Genomic DNA, 20527 nt, shown 5'->3' on the forward strand with positions numbered 1-20527 from the left:
TTTAGTTATTACTATGCTTAGACTCCTAACTCAGCAGGTACCTTCTATTAATACCTTATGTCATTATCTCTGAATCATAATTTGGCCATAGAAAAGCAAATACTAATTGCATTACCCAAACTTCTTTGGGTTGGACGGAGCAAAGTGAAATAAAAAAAAAAGTGAGATTTATTTATTTAAAGAATTTATATTCTGCCTTTCCACTTAAAAATGTCTGTGGTGACCAATAAAATCAGTTCCGAAAAGTATTATCACGAAACAGCATAAAAATAAAGTCCTAAAATCCAAATTATGATCCATTAAAAATACAGAAATACAAAGCAGCAAGTAATTTCTTCAGTGTCATGCATCTACCCTTTCTCCAAAGGCAATCTGAACCAATTTTTTAATTTAATTTAATTTGTTCTCTGCAAGAAAAGCAACAGAGAGGGCTGGGAAGATTTTCTGGTTATGGTGTTTCTATCCTATACTCAGGTGGGGATGCAGAGACTGTCAAGGCCCTTCGATGCTTATTGTGCCAAGGAACATCTCCAGGTAAATGGCACCGAAATTTTGTTTTTTGGGAAATGGAGGAAGAAATACAAATGGCCGCTGAACAGAAAATTGATCAAACAGACCAACGTGTATAAAGTAAATACCTTGGAGTTATTTTTAAAGTTCAGAAACATGGTCAGGTCACTTAAAACCTGTAGCTCTATCCACCAATATTATTTACTGTTATTCTTCCGGACCAGGTGGAAAGATAGTGGCATCTTTAATAAAACTACAAAGATAACACTGGAAGCCAGTGGTGACACATCAAAATGAAGAAGGATGAGGAAGGTGACTGATCTAGTGTATCAGAAGGCCACTTGGCAGGGAAACAGCCAAGAAGAGAGAGAACCATACCTGCATGGTCAATATGGTGGAGGAGGAGACACGCCACTTCCTGCATTCCTTTTAATCATGCTTCCTTTCATGGAGCCTTGCAATATCTGTCCAAATAGCATGATCACTTCTCGCAATATGGGTTACACATGACTGCACAGTTGGAAGTGTGCACCCATGTTCTGCAGTCCCCAACAGGTGTTCCCTTCCCCAGACCTCCTAGCTTCAGAGAAGAGAGCACACTTCATTCATTTCACTGGGTGAGTGAAATGGCATGGACATGGCTGCATCAGCATATGGTGGGAGGTGAGGCACCAATGCAGCCTGGAAGCAGGAATCAAAAATCTCAAGTTGAAAGCAGTTGGTAGGAGAGAAAGGAAAATATCCAGTGCCCAGTGTCATGGATGATGGAGTCCATCACCATCCAAACTGTCTATCTAAACAAAGGAGGATGCAAGAACATATTGTGATGGGGAATCAAAACTACGGATTTTGCAATGGTATGATCCACAAACCAGTTCTTGCCTCTTCATTTCCTGATGGGAAATGGCAGCTGAACCAGATGTGAGCACATTTCCCATGCTGAATATGCATACATGCATCATATGGATGGTGAACAGAGATACAAAACATTGTGCTATTGTATGGCACTAGGAAGTGCGGTAAACTTCCCATATGGATTTTCCCCATGCCTTCACAGAGAGACTATACAGGAACAGTCTTTTTCTCTGTCACCCCATCCCAGCCACTAACTACTTCTTGCCATGGACAGAAGGTAGTATATTCTTCAGGCAGAGATGCTTCTCTGGAATGCTCATTCAAAAACTGGGTTGAAAGACAGATCGAATTATAGTCAGAATAATCCATGCAAATTTTGAACTGGGACACTATCATATTCTACACTTTACCCAAGAAAGGAGGATTAGGGATTAGTATTCTGATATATGATCTGGGTCCAAGAGTATCTCACTGCCACCTGCTTCATGCTAGTGATGACTACCTTCTCTGGTAACAAGATCTTCACTTTCCCAGAGCCGAGTGAATGTATGACAATCCAGGACTGAATATTCTAGTTGAAGCCACATTCAGACAAGCACCAGATCCACATGCTTGAGCTGTGGAGACTCATAAGAAGCCACTTTACACCTAATCAGAGTATTAATTCCTTTTGTTGAGTATTGTCTATCTTGCCTGGCTTCTGTTTTCCTGAGCAACCAATGGAGGTTTTTCTAAACATTATCTGAAGATAAAGTGCAGTTGAGGGCACTGAATAGATACAATGGTAGAGAATTACTGTGCTTCTTGCCATCACAGCGTAGGCTTTATAGTGAATTCTAGGCCGTATACAGTTGGATATACCCAGAATTTTATCTATCACTCACTTGAGCTCTGTTTTTCCTGCTACTTTGTTACCTGATATTCTGTACTATATAAGAGAGCAGAATGGGCAAATTGATTTCATGGGGCAATGATTACAAGTGTAATTTTCCTGTTCAAGAAACCAGCTGGGAATCTTAAAGATGCAGCAGCCATGTGAATGGGAAAGCTTCTGAGGGCACTTAAGAAACCATCTGTCTCCATATGTGTGATATGTATAAAGACATGAACTTCTAGAAGTGCTAACCACAGCCAGCCATCCCTTTAGAGTTTCCACCCTGAAGCTCATTAGGTGGTTTGCCCAAAGAGCTCTATCTTTTAGGCTTAACCTAACCTATAATTCCCTGTGCGAGGACAAATGAAATAGCATCTTTTTTTTCCTGAACTGTAATTTTCACTCCTGATTCGATGTAGAGAGGGCTGTGCTAAATTACATGCTCAGCCTTCTCCCTGTTCATCTATATCCTTACTCATCCCTTCTGGAAACAGTAGGAAAGAATACAGACTAGAGAACTGATCTATGTTTCCCTTACCCTCAATCAACTTTTTTTTTGGCTGATTAGGATTATGAGCCATCAAGAGTTACAGAGATCAAAGGAGTAAGATGTTAAGGACTGATCACAGATTTGCACAGAGATCCAGGTTGAGTCCCTAGCATTCCACTTTTAATGCTAAAGTTTTCTGCTCTAGATTTTGGAGAGCTTTCATCAGAACATATGGTTTTGAGCTAAATAATCCAGCTTTCTGTGTTTCTAAAAGCAGTGTTTTCACTTCATGAATGTACAGGGGAGTAACTTACAATAGAAGGAAATTTCTGGGCTATGAGAATGTAGGCAGTGGTTCCAAATAACACACCCATCCCCTTTGCTTCTCATTACTCTTCTCTTAAAAGCTGGCCGTGTTAACTTAGGACAGTATGAAATGCTTGCCATTGTGGGAGAAACGTGATCTATTGGGAGCTAGAAGAAGTCAACAGATAAACTGACAAGTACATCAACAGCTGTTCTGGGCCAGCCTGAACGAGTCATGAGGAGCAAGAACAGGTACTGGAAAAGACAACCTGACGCAGTGTCCTCTGTGGTATTTATTTTGCTAATTGTGGTTTTGGTTCCCTGTGTAGCATAATACAACATAGGTGCTCTCTTGCATAGTCTGTGACTCACTGAGTTTGAGATTTGCAAGAATGAAAACATGCTCAGGAACACCTAGTGAGCCTAAAAATATTTCTGTATATAAAATCTTTGATCAATTGCTTTATATGAAGATTTTTCCCTTTTCAGCCCCTCTCCTTCCTTTCTTAATGAGATTGATGCCATCTAAACATGTCACAGATCATCTGTCTATCACTGGCTCACCTAATGTCACAGAAAGGAGACCTGGTGAACTATCTTAGGAGTAAAAAAGACTTGGGATTCAAAGCTTAAGATCCATCATGAGTAGCCTCTGTTGTTGTTGTTGTTTATTCATTGTCATGTCCGACTCTTCGTGACCCCATGGACCAGAGCATGCCAGCCCCTCCTCTCTTCCACTGCCTCACGGAGTTTGGTCAAATTAATGTTGGTAGCTTTGATGACACTGTCCATCTATCTTATCCTCTGTCGTCCCCTTCTCTTCCTGCCTTCACACTTTCCCAACATCAGGGGCTTTTCCAGGGAGTCTTCTCTTCTCATGAGATGGCCAAAGTATTGGAGCCTCAACTTCAGGAACTCTCCTTCCAGTGAGCACTCAGGGTTAATTTCGTGCAGAATGAATAGGTTTGTTCTCTTTGCAGAATGTTGTTTGTTTTGATCTATGAAGAACTTTGAGTAAATGGAACATTTTATTCTTTTATCTTACCAATGTCTCTGAGTTGTTGAGAAAGTAAGTGCCAATTGAGGAGACCTAAACAAGAGGTTAGAAGACGTGAAGCTAATTCTGCTCTTTAGGTCTTTGAACTTCTGTCTGCCATGTAATTAGAAGTTTTTAAGCCAATAAATTTCCACAATTTGCCAATACAAGAAGCCAGGCCCAGGGAGCCAGCTGCTACTCAACAGAGACGCTGGTGGAGACAATAGCAAAGAGCATCTCAGACTCAGGAGTGAGCAAGATAACAGGGGGGAAATAATGAGAAACAATTCATCACTGTCCTCAGAGCAGGCATATTATCCATTCTTGTTGCAGCCCCTCCCAACTCAGTTCAATGGGAACATTCCCATTACAGAGGACTGCATTAGTACCCCTCTCAGTTATCTGGGAAGGAGGAGGGCTTGGACTCTTTGCAGCTTACCATGAGTACCTGGGCAGTGCCGAGAACTAGTCCGGGATCAGTTAAGGACTGTTCAGTTGTAAACCATCACCTTGTTGCAATAACCCCCGTTTTGGTTCTACCTGCCATTGTCTATGGATTAAGAGATGGAGCAGGAACCCCTGTTGACTGAGCTAGGACTGATGAAGCTCACAATATTCAACGTAATTTTTTTCAGCAGTGCCTATACAATATATGCCTTGGTCATTCCAAGGTGTTATTCATGAGTATCATAATTGGGATGACTTTATTGCTGGGTGGCTCTGCTTGATCATCCAGATGTAAGTCATGATATGAAGCCAAATGCACCCGTGGCCATCCTGAGCCAACATCGCAAGAAGAGAGTAGCCTCTGAGAATAGAGATTGTGGCCAGTCCCGACCTTAATATCCTTTTACTGATACTTGGCTGACTAGTTGTGCTCATATCTTTGCATAAAACTGAAAAAACACTAACTACATTGCTAATGTATATGATGCTCTTATATATGCTTCATTTCCACCTTGTTGTTGCTACTAACCTTTAACAACCTTAATAGGGCTTTCAAGGTAAGTGAGATGTTTAAGGAGTGCTTTTATCAGGTCCACTCCCCAGTGAGTTTCCACTGCTGAGTGGGGATTGAGACTCTGATCTCTAGAGTCCTCCCACTACACCACACACTTGGTATCCTTAGCAGAAAAAAACGTTTTCCATTGTCTTTTGGATTCTTTGCACAGAGAAGTAAAGATCAAGCCTTCCCCTTCTTGACCTAACTTTAGAATGTGCAGTGTTCAGCCCAATGCTATAGAAGTTACCTGTAAGTTCCAATCAATTCAATGGGAGTTACTGCGACATAAATGTGTATCACCTTGCAGCCTACATATTTTGCTTGGTTTTTTTAATGCCAAACTGAAAGCGTAAAAAGAAAAACCTAAGACAATATGATTATTTAAATAATCAATTAACTCCAGACTGTGACCAAGTAGAAGATTTACTAGGGCATGTGTATCAAGAGTTCATTCCAGAGCACAGACAGAGTTCTGACTCCTGTTCCTCTGAAGATGCCGGCCACAGAGACTGGTGAAACGTTAGGAAGAACAACCTTCAGAACACGGGCAAAGAACCCAAAAAACCCACAACAGTCATCAGTCCATTCCTTATCCCTTTCATCTACAATGCTTACACTGTCCCTATTAAGGAGCATAGTGTGAGTCTGGGACATGGAAAGAATGCAGGATTTAATCTCGACTATGGTATCTGGTGATATCCAGACTAAATTAGTTGCATTTACTTCCACTGAAATCACAAGGACAAATTAGTCAGGATTTAATTTAAATCCACTGGTTTTAATGGAATTAATACAATAATTACAGCCTCTTCTCCAGTTCCATATACATCTAAACTACAAGAAACAGATGGTGTTGAGCTGATATTTGAAAGGGTTTTCACATCCAAAATGATGCAATTAATGTAAAAGACTGATATATCCATACTGGCTTCAGGTCTGCACTGAAGGAGCTATGCAAATGTTATTTGTCATCCACCAAACCCAACATAATCTACTATGGATTTTTATTAAGGCTTTTCCCTATTAGCATCTAGAGATGCAGTGGCCCTGAGACTACCTCATGGCCAGGGGTGGGGATAGCCCAAAAGGTTTTGGGGTGAGGGAGGCAGCTCTCATTCACAAGCCATTCTGAGTGGAGCCAAATCTCACAAGCAGGACAATGATATCCTCTGTCATCACCCTAAGTGGGATGGTCAGATACCAAAACCGGCAGGGTTCCTTTACCTTTTAACAGTTGTGTAGAAATAGAAATGTCAGTAAGTGTCGCTTGTTTTGTAAGCAGTGGCTGCTGAAATACCCTACTTCACACAGCTAATAAAGGTGCAGGAGCCCTGTTGTCTTTGGCACCTGGCCCACCCCACTTGTAGGCTCCTTTGTCTTCTTTGAGCTTAATTGCAACTTCACAGTAGCTGGGGAGGAAATAAATTTTCCCAGCCTCAATCTAATGCCAATGGGGATGCAAATATTCACTTATTTCATTGTTGCCTTGTTGCAGGCGAGAATGCAAAGTTTCAAAAGCATTCTTTTCACAGGGCAAGACTACAAGACGTTTTCTTCATTTCTTATATTCTGGACAGCTGTTCTTGTGCAAAAACAATTGTTGAAATGTTTTCGAAAGCAAAAACCACATATTTCACCTTAAAAATCTTGTATTTCATCCAAAATCCTTCACCACACACAACTTTATCTTTCAGGCAAATACAAAGGGACTGATAGGCTGAATTGCATGCCCATTATAGTTGCATTTACTTCCACTGAAATAAATAAATAAATAAATTCCACTGAAATAAATAAATAAATAAATTATGTGAGACAAAAAGTGAGATGTGCACCACCAGGCGCATGCTTCAGCACAGAACTCTGTAAGCTTGTAGGTAAGAAAATCCTCCTTCAAAAGTACAGATCCTGTTGTCCATATTCTTGTCATGGTGTTTTAGCTTGCACTATTCTCATCCTTTTGCTCTTTCCTACATCAGCTTTGGGGACATGGTGGCGCTGCGGGTTAAACTGCTGAAGCCTCTGTGCTGCAAGGTCAGAAGACCTGCAGTCATAAGATCAAATCCCACCTCCTGCCATCAACTTTGACTTAAAGTTTTCTAGCAAAAGGTTACCTGATCACCGCCACCCCTCAAGAGGAAGAGGTGGAGGCAAAACCATAATAGTGCAGATCTCATTCCATTATTAGAACAATAACCTATGTATTCTGGAACAATCCTACATATGGTTGTTGTAGGTTTTTCGGGCTGTTTGGCCGTGTTATGGAGGTTTTCCTTCCTAATGTTTCACCAGTCTCTCTGGCCAGCATCTTCAGAGGACAGGAATTACAACTCTGTCTGTGTTCTGGTGTAGTGTCCTTTGAAGATGCTGGACACAGAGACCAGAAACGTTAGGAAGAAAAACCTCGAGAACATGGCCAAACAGCCTGAAAAACCTACGACAACCATTGGATCCCAGCCATGAAAGCTTTTGAAAATCCTACATATGTTTAATCAGAAATACATTTTATTGAATTCAGTAGGGCTTCTTCCTAGGTAGCTGGGTATAGGAATGTAGCCTTATCTATCCTTTGAATTTTATATGCCAGTTGCTGTGCTTTTCTTTACTCACAACACAAATATTGGCAGGGAATGCATGTTTCTCAATTCATTGAATATGCCAAGATATACATGGATTGTTAACTTGGAAGAAGTAGAATATTGTGAGTATAGGTAAGCACGGTAGTGTAGGATATCACATTCAGAAATCATACTGGAGAACCACTTTGGCATAGCAGCTAGGGCACTTAAGTAGGGCTGCGGAAGAATCCCCTCTCAGCCATAAAGCTCACTGGGTGACACTGAGTTAATCATTATCTTTCAGTCTTAACTTACACTCGAGGGTAATTGAGAAGATAAAGCAGTAGCAGCTTGTATGCCATCCTCGGCAACATAGGGTTAGGGTGGGATACAAATGAAGCAAACGAGTGGGAAGGACCCACTTTACACTTTTGGATTATGGTTTTATAACCATGTTGTCTTGTTTTTATTTTGTGCTGTAAGCCACAGTGGGGGAAAAGGTGACAAATGGGACATAAATAGTGGTAGTGATAATGATGATGCAGCAGCATTTGTACAGAGCTCCACATTGAATTATACCCATCAGAGCTGACCCAAGCTTTCCTGCAGCTTGAGGCAGGAAGCAAGGGGCCAGCTCCCAAACGTCACACTTACTGGAGTGGTGGCACCTTCCCACCGCATGAGAGGAGGAGAAATCTTGGCCACCTCCCCATTCCTTGAAACTGCTAAGGAAACAAAGAGGCAGAAGTAGGCCAGAATCTCCGTCTGCCTGCCCGTGCAGCCTGACTGAAAAGAAGTACTTGCAGCCCTTTCCAAAAAGGGCATGGGAGGCATTGGCAGCACTCCATTTGCTTTCAGAAAGGGAAAAGGAAAATGAAGAGATGTCCACCCATCCAAGACCTGTGCAAATCTTACTAGCCACTCCTCTTATAGGTCCTTATTCAGAAGATCCTCAAAGTTAAGCAGCCAGGGAGACTCCAGGTTTATCCACTAGTCCCAAATTATCCCATGGCTCATCCCAATCCACCCTAGAGGATGTAGGTGATGAAGCCATGCCTTGCCATCTCATGCCACCACCAAATTTTCCTTTCCTCTCAAGTTCAAGGTGCTAGGGCTCACTGGGGCATTTCTCTCTGGGACTTGCAGTCTGCATCTTTCTGGGCAGGGAAAAAGGCAGCTAGACCTTCAGCCACAGCCCTCTTCCTGCACTTTATTTGAGCGATGGCTGCTTCTAAGGGGCTGCAGGGAGGCAGCAATTCCAAAGGCCTCACCCTTCAGATGCCTAAAGCAACTGCCTCATTCTTGCTTAATGACCAGACTGGCCCTGCTACCAATCTATATCTGAGGGGCCACATGAGTGCAAGTATTGGTTTTTGGGCTCCTTGAAGTACACTATTGTTAAGTAGTTAGTTGATTCTAAAAATAGCAGATGTACTGGTTATTTGATAGCTGCGGGTCGTGCTTTCTGTACTGGCCAAATAATCTGTACAAAGGTCTGCGGGGAAGGCTTTGAAAGATCCATGTTTTAAAGAAAACAGAATTATCACTTTTCTTGCTAAATAAACAATAACACACCCCACCCCCAATTATTACAACTTCCACAAAATTATTTTTGCAACTTTATGTGGAAGTGTATCTACATTCTGGAGTATTATGTTTTCTAGTCCACTCAACCTGATGTTTGCTATAGTAACAAAAAGCTGCTAAACATTTCCAAATCCACATTTTTCCAGGTGTGCTGAAGTCCACAGTGGGTGTCCACCTTTGCTTTTAAGATGCTAGGAGAGGATTCCCAATTCCTCCTTTGACTTTGAGTATATCATTATGCATTTGATTTCAGTGGCGATGAAGAGAAGCATATGCTTTATCCTCTCCCACTGAAGTCCATGGAATTTAACAGTTTAGGATTGCTTCTTGCTGGGATGGGTGTGGGGACACTGAGGACCTTCCCTGCCCTGCCATTGAATAGCAATTTAATGACCAGCATTTGGAAGGTACATCTTTTTTTTACAAACTGAAGATAAACCTTATCAGCTGCCCATGTCATGCACAGTAGGTTGCTGGTGTCAAAGGGACAGGCTGCTAATCCTGATATTGCTAGATTGCATTATTTGTTTCTTGTCCAGATGCTCAGATATTTACAGAGCTAGTGATATGATAAGCAAAGTTTCCTACCAGTAAGTCTTCTAATTCCACAACTATGGGCTCATTCAGATGAGGATTTGTCCTGCTGTTTGGTTGCAGGGGAGGATTGGTCCACTCTTTTTTAGTGACCATGTGACATAATCACTAGAATGAACCAATCTGCCCCTAGAACACTCGAACCCGCTCCTTTTTGAGCCCTGTCAAGGGGTTCTACTTTTTTGGTGCAGGTTGGTGTGCTCTAGTTTAGTCCATTCCCAGCATGTGAATAGAATAAAAATCAAGCCTTCCAGATATCAGTGCTGCCAAAACTCCTTCCAGTGTCAATTTCTGGTATCATGAAATGGCTTAATAAATGAGTCGCTTCAGTATATCAACAAATCGAACACTTTCCCTGCTTCTCTGTGGGGAAGCAGAGGGATTGAAATTATTATGATTTGACTCTGCTAGACTATCACTGTTGCAATGTCACTTAGATCACATTGAAAAAAATTACTATAGTTTGCTTTTGTGTGAATGACACACTACACACAAGGCAAATATTTTTTTAAAAACATTAATCTGTGTGAATCAGTGCATTAGTAATGTTCTAGCAAAGACAAAAATAATAATTTAACTTTTGATTAGATAGTTTAGTAAGGTATCTTCTCAGCACCTTCCTCTGATGGCTGTCGGAGCTGTTCTCCTTCTTTCCATTTTGCATATTGCCTTGTTCAGTGCACACATATGTAGGCACACATACGTAGAGAGAGGCACAGATAGTAATCAAGAGGAAGGGGAAGCCAGCTGACTTCTTTGCCTGGGTGTTCCCCCCTCCTCTCTGTCCTGTTTGTCTTGCTTCCCTTCCTTTTTCTGCTCCCTTTCCCCTTTCCCAATGCAAAAGGAGGAGGGGTTCCCCCACTCACTGGCTTCATCTCACCAATTTCTTTCTGGCTTCTTTGTGAAGCAGAAGATGAACTCCTCTGCAGCTTCGTGATGCTGATCCACTTTTTTTGTTAAACGCATCTTGCTCTATTTCCCTCCTCCCCTTTAAAATGAGAGTGCTCAGTTGAAAGGGAAAGTGTTCAATTGACACATGGCAGTGGAAAGAGCTGGAGGGCTGCTTGACATAGGTATGCCATTTGGATGTGAGAATTGTGCCAAACAGCACATTGCTCCTTCCCCTGACCTCAAATGGCCCTATTTAGACCACATCAGCCAGCACCAAAAGGGCCAATGTAGACATGTCCTATGTTTTATTTATTTATTATTATTCATTTAAATTTTTTTTATGCTGCCTTTCTCCTTAAAAAAGACCCAAGCAGGCTTCCATCACTGAAAGGTAATATTTAAATCTGAAAGCAATGAGTATACAGTGGCGGCTTACATAATTAAAAGACAATATTTAAAGCTAAGAACAATGAGTATAAAGAGCAGCTTACATCATTAGGAGACAATATTAAAGCTAAAAGCCCTGAGTATACAAATATTAAAAAGAAAGAAACCAATACTACTCTTGAAAAATGAAAACACAAATAGTACTAAAACCCCAGTCAAAGCAGTATTGCATAACAATCCATCTAGAAATCACCTAAAGGGACGCCTTCTTCCATACGAGCCTGCCCATCCTCTAAGATCAGGAGGCCCTTCTGAAGGTGCCATCCATGAAAGAGGTGAGGAGGGTGGCATGTCGAAGTAGGGCCTTCTTGGCTGTTGCCCTCTAACTTTGGAATGCCCTCCCTATAGAGATCCGTCCGGGTCCAACATTTTTGGCTTTTCGGCGCCAGGCAAAGACCTTTAGCCATCATTTTAATTAAATAGTATTCTTAAGCTGGCCATATGACCAGCAGGATTTATTAATATTAATGTTTTAATGATTGTTTTTAATATAGGATATTATTATAATATTGCCTTTTAAAAAATGGTTTTAATGTTATTAACGTTTTTATATTGTTGTACGCCATTCAGAGACCACTGGTAATGGCGTGGCTTAAAAAATCTTTGTAAATAAATAAATAAATAAATAAATAAATAAATAAATAAATAAATAAATAAATAAATAAATAAATAAATAAATAAATAAAGTGAAAGGTCTTTGCCTGCTTGCGGAAGGACAGCAAAGATGGGTCCAGTCTCGCTTCTTGTGGGAGAGGTTTCCAAAGTCTGGGAGCAACAGCTGAGAAGGCCTTCTCCTGTGCCCCCATCAGATCTATGTACCTGTGAAGGCCTCTCCTAACGATCTTAACATCCGAGACGGCTCATAATGGGAGATACGGTCTTTGAGATAGGTTGGACCCAAGCAATTTTTCAGCTTTCCTGAGGGCTTTCTGAAATTCTCCCAAAGTTCATGTGAATTATCAGATCACAAATGTACTTTTCCGCCCTTAGAAAAATGGAAGTAAGGGGGCAGGAAGAGGGACTAATTTTAGAGTTAATGTGAGAGACTGCCATTTCCCTCCTTATCTGTTGATTTCTGTGTGACTGTGGAAAGAATTTGCTGAAATACCTTTTGGAGACTCATTGGCAGCAATAGCTGACTCATTAGCAACAACAGTTTTCCTTTGCTCTGTTTGAGACAAAGTACTTAGCTGGATATACTTGCTCTATTATATCATTAAAGACAGTAACATAAGGTTAATTGTGTAAGGATCCCCTGGTCCTTCTGGGAGAGTGCCAGACAAAACAACCTGCACCATGTACATTTAATGTGGTTACAGAGAGTCAGAGTAGAACTCAAAAGATCGGGGTTCAAACCCCTGCCCAGCCATGGAAGCTACCTGGAGGTGGCAGTAACAAAGCACTCCCTCTCATGTACTGTACCTCTAAAAACTTTTTAGGAAGCAACTTGACGGCACATAACAACGACAAAAAGAGATAATGTGATGGCTCGAGGAATTTAGGGGTTTGTTTGCCAACTGGCATGGTGAAGGCTTTCCAGCCTGATTGCAATGGCGTTCAGCCAAGCTGTACAGTTCCAATCCTGTTAAACTCCACTGAACTTGGCAACATCTTGAGTTTGAGTATATTCAATTGAAAATAGATTCATCTCCTTCACTGTAGTATCAGAGTGTAAATCAGCCTACATCTGAATTGTTCAGCTTAATTAGATAAGGAATAACAGCCCAACCTCCTGTTTTCCGCAGCCCTTTTTAGAAAGTATTCTTCAGATTGTGACTCTGGGGGCAGAGGAAGACTGTTCATTTCTTTTTTCACTAAAGTGCAGTAACCCCCCCCCCCATGTACATTTATACACTGGGCATTAATACCCATGGAGGTTGTTTATTTCCAAAGCAGAGCTAGGAAAAATTATTTCCAGATTACAGTGCCCAAACTCTCTTGGTCACTGTAGCCCAATGGCCATTTTGGCTGTGGGCTTCTGGCCATTGCAGCCCCAAAAGCAGTTTTTTCAAGCATTGTTTTTATAAAACCCTGGTTTTAAGCTGTAACTGCACAACACATTTACATTAATGATTAATATATTTGACTTCTGCCTTACTGTCTTAGAAGCTACTCTTAGTATTTTCTCATAATCCTGTCCTAGATACTGCCCTGGGATCCAGTCCAACAATTTCTACAGCTCTTATTTCCAGGTAAGAACCAGATCCTATGCACATTTACCTTTTTTTTGAAAGGTCCCATTTTCAACATAATTCTGTGCATTTCTCCTTCATTATTGCACTTCAAAAATATGAAGAAAATGCAGCTGTTACTTCAAGGGGGACTTTGCTGGAATACAATGGTAGAGATCTGTAGTTGTACTATACCCAGGATGGAAAGCCTAAACTGCATTTGGTTCATAGAATTATGGGTTTAGGCATGCTTGTTAATAACCTCTCAGCTACACTTACTTGAACTGTAATTCCTCCCACCCCACCCCCCGAAAAAAGATTAGGGAACACTGTCAGCAGGCAGAGTGCAAAAATGGAATTGAGGAGAACAGTCGTGAATAAGACTACAGCCCAGTTCAGTGTCTATGCAGAACCACGGCCCTATATTACAGAGCTCCTGGTTTAGGGAAGTTAACAAACGTAAATACAACTCACCTTGGTATACGTAATCTTCAGGTCAGCAAACGGGGCAGGCACCGTTGGGGGAGCTGGCGCGGAACTGGAGCTTTTTTTCTCTGTTGACATGTTTGGATTAATTCCTGAAACACGGGTGAAAAGTGCTTTTAGACAAGTTCAGTGATTTTTGCCCTGACTGAGCACTTAGACTTAATTGTGCCCTTTTTATCTGAACTGAGCTATGCTATATTTGCATGCAAGAGTATGATTGGATCATCAGCTGCATAGCAAAGGAAGAAAGGAAAAAAAAAACACCACACACACCAAAGGGTGTAATGACACCTTGAAAGGCAGTCTATGTGCACTGGGCAAAAGTCTGTCTGAGGTGATGGCATTGTAGGTGTTTGTCAGTAAAGACCCACTTATTTTTATCTATAGCTTATTCTCTGAAACATTAGCATAAGTAACCTAGCAGAAACCCTGGCATTCTTCCACTGCTTTGGAGATTAAGAGAAGTGTGTTTGGATTTGGTCAACCTCCGGAGTATGCACAAATGAAGTAATGTTACTAAGGGCCAGAGAGTCCATGTTGTGTAGCAGCAACATGGCTGGCAACAATTCAACAGGTTCACCTTTTCTTGGCAGGGAGATGAGAATGAAATATTATTACAAACACCAAATCATTGTATCTTCAATACAATGATTAATATATTTTTACCCCACATTTCTCCTTCAAAAAGGGCCCAAGGCAACTCACAGTATTCAAAGACCATATTTAAGAACAAAGGTAGGATATATCATTAAAAGGCAATATTTAAAGCTAAAAACACCAGGTATAGAAATAATAAAAAGGAACAAACAAAATACCCCTCTTAGAAATGGGAAACACAAGCAATACTAAAAACACAGTCAAAGGAGTGATGTATAACAATCCATCTATGAAAAACGTTCTAGGGATGATAACCATGTTAGTCTGTAGCAACAAAACCAGTCCAGTCTCCTTGTACTTTAAACCAACCAACCAACCAGACCAGGTTTTTGTGAAATAAACTTTTGTAGGGTAGAGCTCACTTTTTCAGATGTGCGAAGGATTTGTCTGGTACAATCAGGAAACAGAAAAGATTTAGTTTTTTGTTTTGGGGTGTTCTTACATTATTGTTGTTGTTCCCAGAACCAGCAAGGCCACTGACCAACCCTAATGGGAGATAAGTACTTCTGGAGTAAACAAACATGACATCAGGCAGTAGGCTGTGAAAGAATGTAACAAGAAAACCTTTCTTCCTAATAGAGTTGTCATCACATGATGAAAATCAAGGCAGGGAAATTTCCCTCCCTCTCTTTCTTTCTTTCTTTCTTTCTTTCTTTCTTTCTTTCTTTCTTTCTTTCTTTCTTTCTTTCTTTCTTTCTTTCTTTCTTTCTTTCTGCTCGGGGAGACTTAAAGGCCACCAGGCACCATAAGAATGATCTTGGGGCCTCATGCAACCTGAAGCTCGCACTTTGACCACCACTGAAATAGGGCAATTGTAGTCTAAGCTGGAAGGCCCATAGTCTAATTCCTAAAATGAAGAGGTTGATGCAGTTAATTAGAAGTAAAGTTGCATGTTATTTATATTACAACATATGCAGCAGAGTTGAGACCTGGAATTGAAAACATTCAGTTTCTGTAAACGTTTCAGAACCAAGGTCTGTTCACCTGTTGAACAAGATGGGTGCCCATCCAAGCCTGTTTTAGTCATTTATATGTGCGTAAAACTCACAAGAAAAGGGGAGAATTGTAGCCCTGCCCTCTCTGTCTCTCGTTTTGCCACCCTCGGACAGGTGGAAGATGGTCAGTCTGAAGCAAGGATCCTCTGCTCTCCATGGACACTCTCCACGTGACTTGGGACGTGACTTTCTAGGGTCCTGACGTCAATGGGTAGCAGAGCTCTTCCCTTTTCAGACTTGTCACTAGCTGCTTGTTAGAGGATCAGGGAAGTGACACCAGAGGGGGACAGGGCTGGATTTCCCCTTCTTCGCATGAATTTTCTATGCAGAAATGAATGACTGGATAGAGCTCCATAATCTCTTCCTACACCACATCACTAACCTGTCCCATGACATCCTTCCATGTTGGCTTCAAATTGTCACATTTTGCTTGTTTCAGCAAATCCCAAACAACACCCACAGTTACTTCAGAGAGAAGGTTAACCCTACCATTAGGCAGAGTGAAGCAGGTAGATCATTTGGGATGCCCCAAAGAGTAGCAAATGCTACTTATGTATTTACTTTTCATTTATCCTTTTTTAAAATCCCTAAATGGGAGGGAAGGAGTTGCAGCATAGTCTTCTCATATGCAAAAATACTTGGCAGCCAACTTGACATGGATGCATAAACAGGGGTGATGAGAGAGGGCAGTATTTGCTGCACTGCTGCAGGCAGCCAGATGTCCTGGGAAGGGCCAGAAACAAGCCTTGCAAAGTGCATTATATAGTGTGACTTACCTGGACCCTAAAAGGGCCAGATTTTCTGTCTGGAGAAGCAAAGTAACTCACTGTCCTCTCACAGGCAGGGACGAGCAATACAGCTCAAAAACAACAACATGCTTTGAGCACACACTGTTGTTTAGATCAAATATGGTATAAAAATTAGTGTACACATTCAAGACACAAGTGTGTGCTCATGAAAGAATACCCTGTGCCACTCCTAGAAAAACATGTGTGACCAAACAAGATGTTAAGATAACGCAAACAAAAACATGATATGAAAAAGCTTTATAAGTGCTTATTGTCTCCATAATGGCTTTTCAGTGAGGGAAGCAACCTGTGCATATACACAGTGTAGTGCATTTTGATTGTAAACACAGACAAGTGCATAACTCATTGCCCACACATATGAATCATTACAAATGATCTGCAAAGTGCAGTTGTAGTCCTAAGACTACAAAGTATGCATGCATGCAGGAATTGACGCACAGCCAGTTGATCCAGCCAGTTTCCCATCCCTTGTAAGATCTTCTGCTGATCTCCCTTAATGGGAAAATGCAAAAGCACTCCAAATTAATCCCAAACTTGTGTTATGTTATTGGCCTTAAAACAGCCTACTAAGGCATTCCTGTACAAAACAGACATTTATCTATCTAAAAAGGGAAGGATAGGAAGCCACCTGCTAAAGTATTAGCTCCCAGCAGCTGTGGATATATATATTTATATATGTGGAGATATATATACTCTTAAACTAAAGACATATAATCAAACTTTGATTTATTACATGGTATATTACTTTTATTATAGCCCCCGCTCCCAAAAATGGCATACCTGCTTTCTCGCCAGCTAATGCTGACCACTGATTGCAGAATAATGGCTTCCTTCTTCACCAAATGAACATATTTATACAGTGTTCCTCTTACAGTTACACAACATGACAGGAACTTCTAAGTTTAGCATGGTGAACTATGCCAGCTGAAGGCCATTCCTTAGTAGCAGCAACAGTTTAGACAGACTGATTCATCTGTAGGTTCCATGTTAAAAATAGCAACTGAAATTTAAATCTAAATAAAAAAAGATATAGGTTTTCAGGAGAATCTAATCTAAATACTATTTATTCTGCCTCTTTCCATAGTAAAAGAAGAGTGCAGTTATCTGATTATATCTGTGTGGTATTATTTATCAATGATATTTTTTAAAAAATTGTGATCATGATTATATTCATTAAAATGAGCAATAAAAGAGGTCTTCATTATTTTTATTTTTTATCTTGGACTAGTGCTGATATTGTGATGTGCCTCTACATCTCCCCAGGTTATTTCACTAGCCTGAGGCCCACAACACGTTATCTCTTTTACACTGCCACCAGTTGACCTCTGTCAACAGCCTTTAATTAGAAAAAATGAGGTCCAAGCTGAGTATAAAGTTGAACAAAACAGTTTTATTGGTTATAGTTCACTTAGATAGGTTCTTCACAGACTTTAAAGTATTCAGTAGTCTAGTAATAACTTGTTTCACTCTTAACTCTCTTAGCTCTCTGTAAGTTCTACACTCTTAACTGCCTATCTTAACTACTACACTCTCTAACTCCCACAGACCAACTCTTCACTTCAGACTGTCATCTCTGACTAACTGACTAAACTCCCCTTATCTGGCTCATCCCTCCCTTCTAGTTTCTCTAGCTCTGTCTCCCAACAGCTCCCATTGGTACACACAAATAACCTCCTACATTAGCCAAAGCAGGGTGATCTCCACAGATATACAGATATTTACATTACTCACAATTTCCCCCATATGCAACAGTCCAAATGGGCATACAGCCTTCATGGGGATATTGGGGTTCAAGTGTAACTCTCATCCTGAATGCCTCCTCAATCGAGAAGTCATAGAGGCCTTTATGTGTTCAGTGCAAAGATCTAAAGAGACACCTGGGGGTGCGTCCACTTGAATGCACTTGCAGCACTCACATGATTGGCAGCCCAGAGAAGGCAGGGCTCCTGATCACATAAGCACTGGAAACACATACAGCTAAATATGCTCACAAATGCCTCTTCAGACCTTTATGCTGAACGTGCAAAGCTCCCAGTGATTTCCATGCACACCTCCATTTCCACTATATTTAAAGCTCTACACAGCTTCAGACTACAGTGCCTGAATATGACACTTGGGGATGAGAGAAGAAGTTAACCTTTACAGGTAGTGAGCATATAGAACATCTTCCTTATTTTGAGGATCCTATCATTTTCTTACTCCTTCAATGAGAATGTCTGTTAGAATGAATGGAAATATCCGAAAGATTTGTGGCTTCTAGCAAATTGCTGCTCTGGGCTGTCTACAACAAATTAAACATATGTTATAGAATAATATGGACAATAGGCTATCCCAAATATAAATCATAATCCAAGACAGGCAGTGAAACAATTTCCAGAATTTCCTCCTCTCTCTTTTCTAAAATCCTGCTCTAAACAATACATTGCAAGTCTTTAAAAACTCACTTCCTCCTGTTGTCGCTCAGACCTCCCTATTGTTGTCAATGTATCACTTTTGGTTTTTTTGTTTTAAAAGGACAAAGGGATCCTGATTGGCTCAAGAAACAGTAGAGAAAAGGAATCAATACAAAATTAAGAGCTATAAGAGCATGTTATAATGGTTCAACTAGAAATAAATGAATCAATGCAGTTATAACCAATGTGAATGCACCTGCCAATTACCATATTTTTCCATTTATAAGACACCCCCATTTATAAGATGCCGCCCTTTTCTAACCCAAAAATTAAGGAAACTTAGCTTTGAGTATTTAATCTCTGGAATAAGAATGTTAGACATTACGAGTCCCTGTTGCATCTGAGCCTACAGGCTCCACCTCCAACGAGGTTTGTTCCAGTTGGTTTGTTCAGCATCAGCTGACATCAGTTCCATAAGGCTCATGATTGGAGGAAGCTACGTCTCCTGGCTGTAGGAAGCTAAGCCTCATGATTGAAGGAAGCCTGTTTGCAGAGGCAAGGTACGGGCCCTTTTGTTCTGTCCGTGTTCTCAGCTTACTTCCGTGTATAAGACACCCCTCAATTTATAGTGTAATGATTTCAGAGAAACGTAGCATCTTATACACAGAAGAAAAGAGAGAGAGAGAGAGAGACAGACAGACAGAGACAGAGAGAAGCCAACTAGTTAAGAGCTGAGTGTGGAGTGTAGCAGGCCTGCAATGAGCGAGAGCCGTAGCAACTTCCTTCAGTGGCCGAAACTGATCCAACACAACAGGATAACAGGATGTGCACTGGACATTTCAACCTAATCTACTGAACCAATAGGAGGAGTCTCAAACTGTCCAATAGTTGTCTTATGATCTTTCCATTAACCCCTTGCTGCTCCTCAGTCCAGTCGATCATGTCAGCTCCTTCTTTCTTCTCCAGAAAACAACCAGATTCTGTTATTAACAATTCACAGAGTCCAGGAAAAGGCAAAGAGAAATACAGTGGTGCTTCGCTTAGTGACGTTAATCCGTGCAGGAAAAAACATCGCTAAGGGATTTCGTCGCTAAGCGATTTTAAAAAGCCCATAGAAACGCATTAAAACACGTTTAATGTGTTCCTATGGGCTTCAAAACTGATCTTATGCGAAGATCCTCCATGGGGCAGCCATTTTCGGTGCCTCTAAAGCGAGGATACACAGCGGGCGGCCATTTTGAAACCGCCAATCAGCTGTTTAGAAAGGGTTGCTTTGCCATGATCGCTTCCCCGCGAACATCGCAAAGCAATTTTTACCCATAGGGACCATCGCTAAGCGATCGCTCTGGCGATGGCCAAAACCCCATCGCTAAGCGATTTCATCACTCAATGGTGCGATTGCTAAGCGAGGCACCACTGTATGTCCCAGCCAAACTGCATTCACGAAACTCAAGTCTCTTAAATCCTGTCCGATGGCATTAGAACCATCTAGGATTCTTTTCCAGAAACATAAGATTTTTTTTCTCGTCTCACTCTCTCGGCTTTGAAATCAGCCTGTTATATTAAGAGTTCACTTGGGGAGGAAAGTTAGTTTCACTTTTGAGGCAGACTGATAAGATAGGCTCACCGCTGCGTTTCTTCTTTCAGCCAAATATTTCCATTCTTATTTTCAGCTTAATGGGGCTGTTTCATAAATCAAAGGCTTCAGCTTACTTAGTTGTTATATATTTTAAGCTTATATTGGTTGTTCTCCTCTCCCCAATAAAAGGCTACTCACGGCTCCATGCCAAATATGGCGCCCGCTCTGATCTGTACTTGGGTGATTTCTTCAGAAGCAAGAATTCCAGGTTTGCATCCCTTTCTTCTCC

The 20527-nt window shown here is 41.1% G+C and overlaps 1 protein-coding gene across 5 annotated transcripts in view; it reads right to left on the bottom strand.

Annotated features, from left to right (window-relative positions):
• The window catches only part of LOC110081707 (aldehyde dehydrogenase 1A1), a 90440-nt gene that overhangs the window by 37660 nt on the left and 32253 nt on the right, over positions 1-20527 (bottom strand). For 3 of the 5 annotated variants that reach the window (XM_078385081.1, XM_072992219.2, XM_020798638.3), the window contains one exon: positions 13794-13897. In XM_078385081.1, the coding sequence (XP_078241207.1) occupies positions 13794-13897 (104 nt within the window). Of the gene's footprint in view, positions 1-13793; positions 13898-17046; positions 17916-20436; positions 20456-20527 lie in introns of those variants that run through there. The other 2 variants (XM_072992220.2, XM_020798637.3) reach the window with 2 other exon arrangements.

Source organism: Pogona vitticeps, chromosome 2 (genome assembly GCF_051106095.1).
Source record: "Pogona vitticeps strain Pit_001003342236 chromosome 2, PviZW2.1, whole genome shotgun sequence".
Classification (NCBI taxonomy): domain Eukaryota; kingdom Metazoa; phylum Chordata; class Lepidosauria; order Squamata; family Agamidae; genus Pogona; species Pogona vitticeps.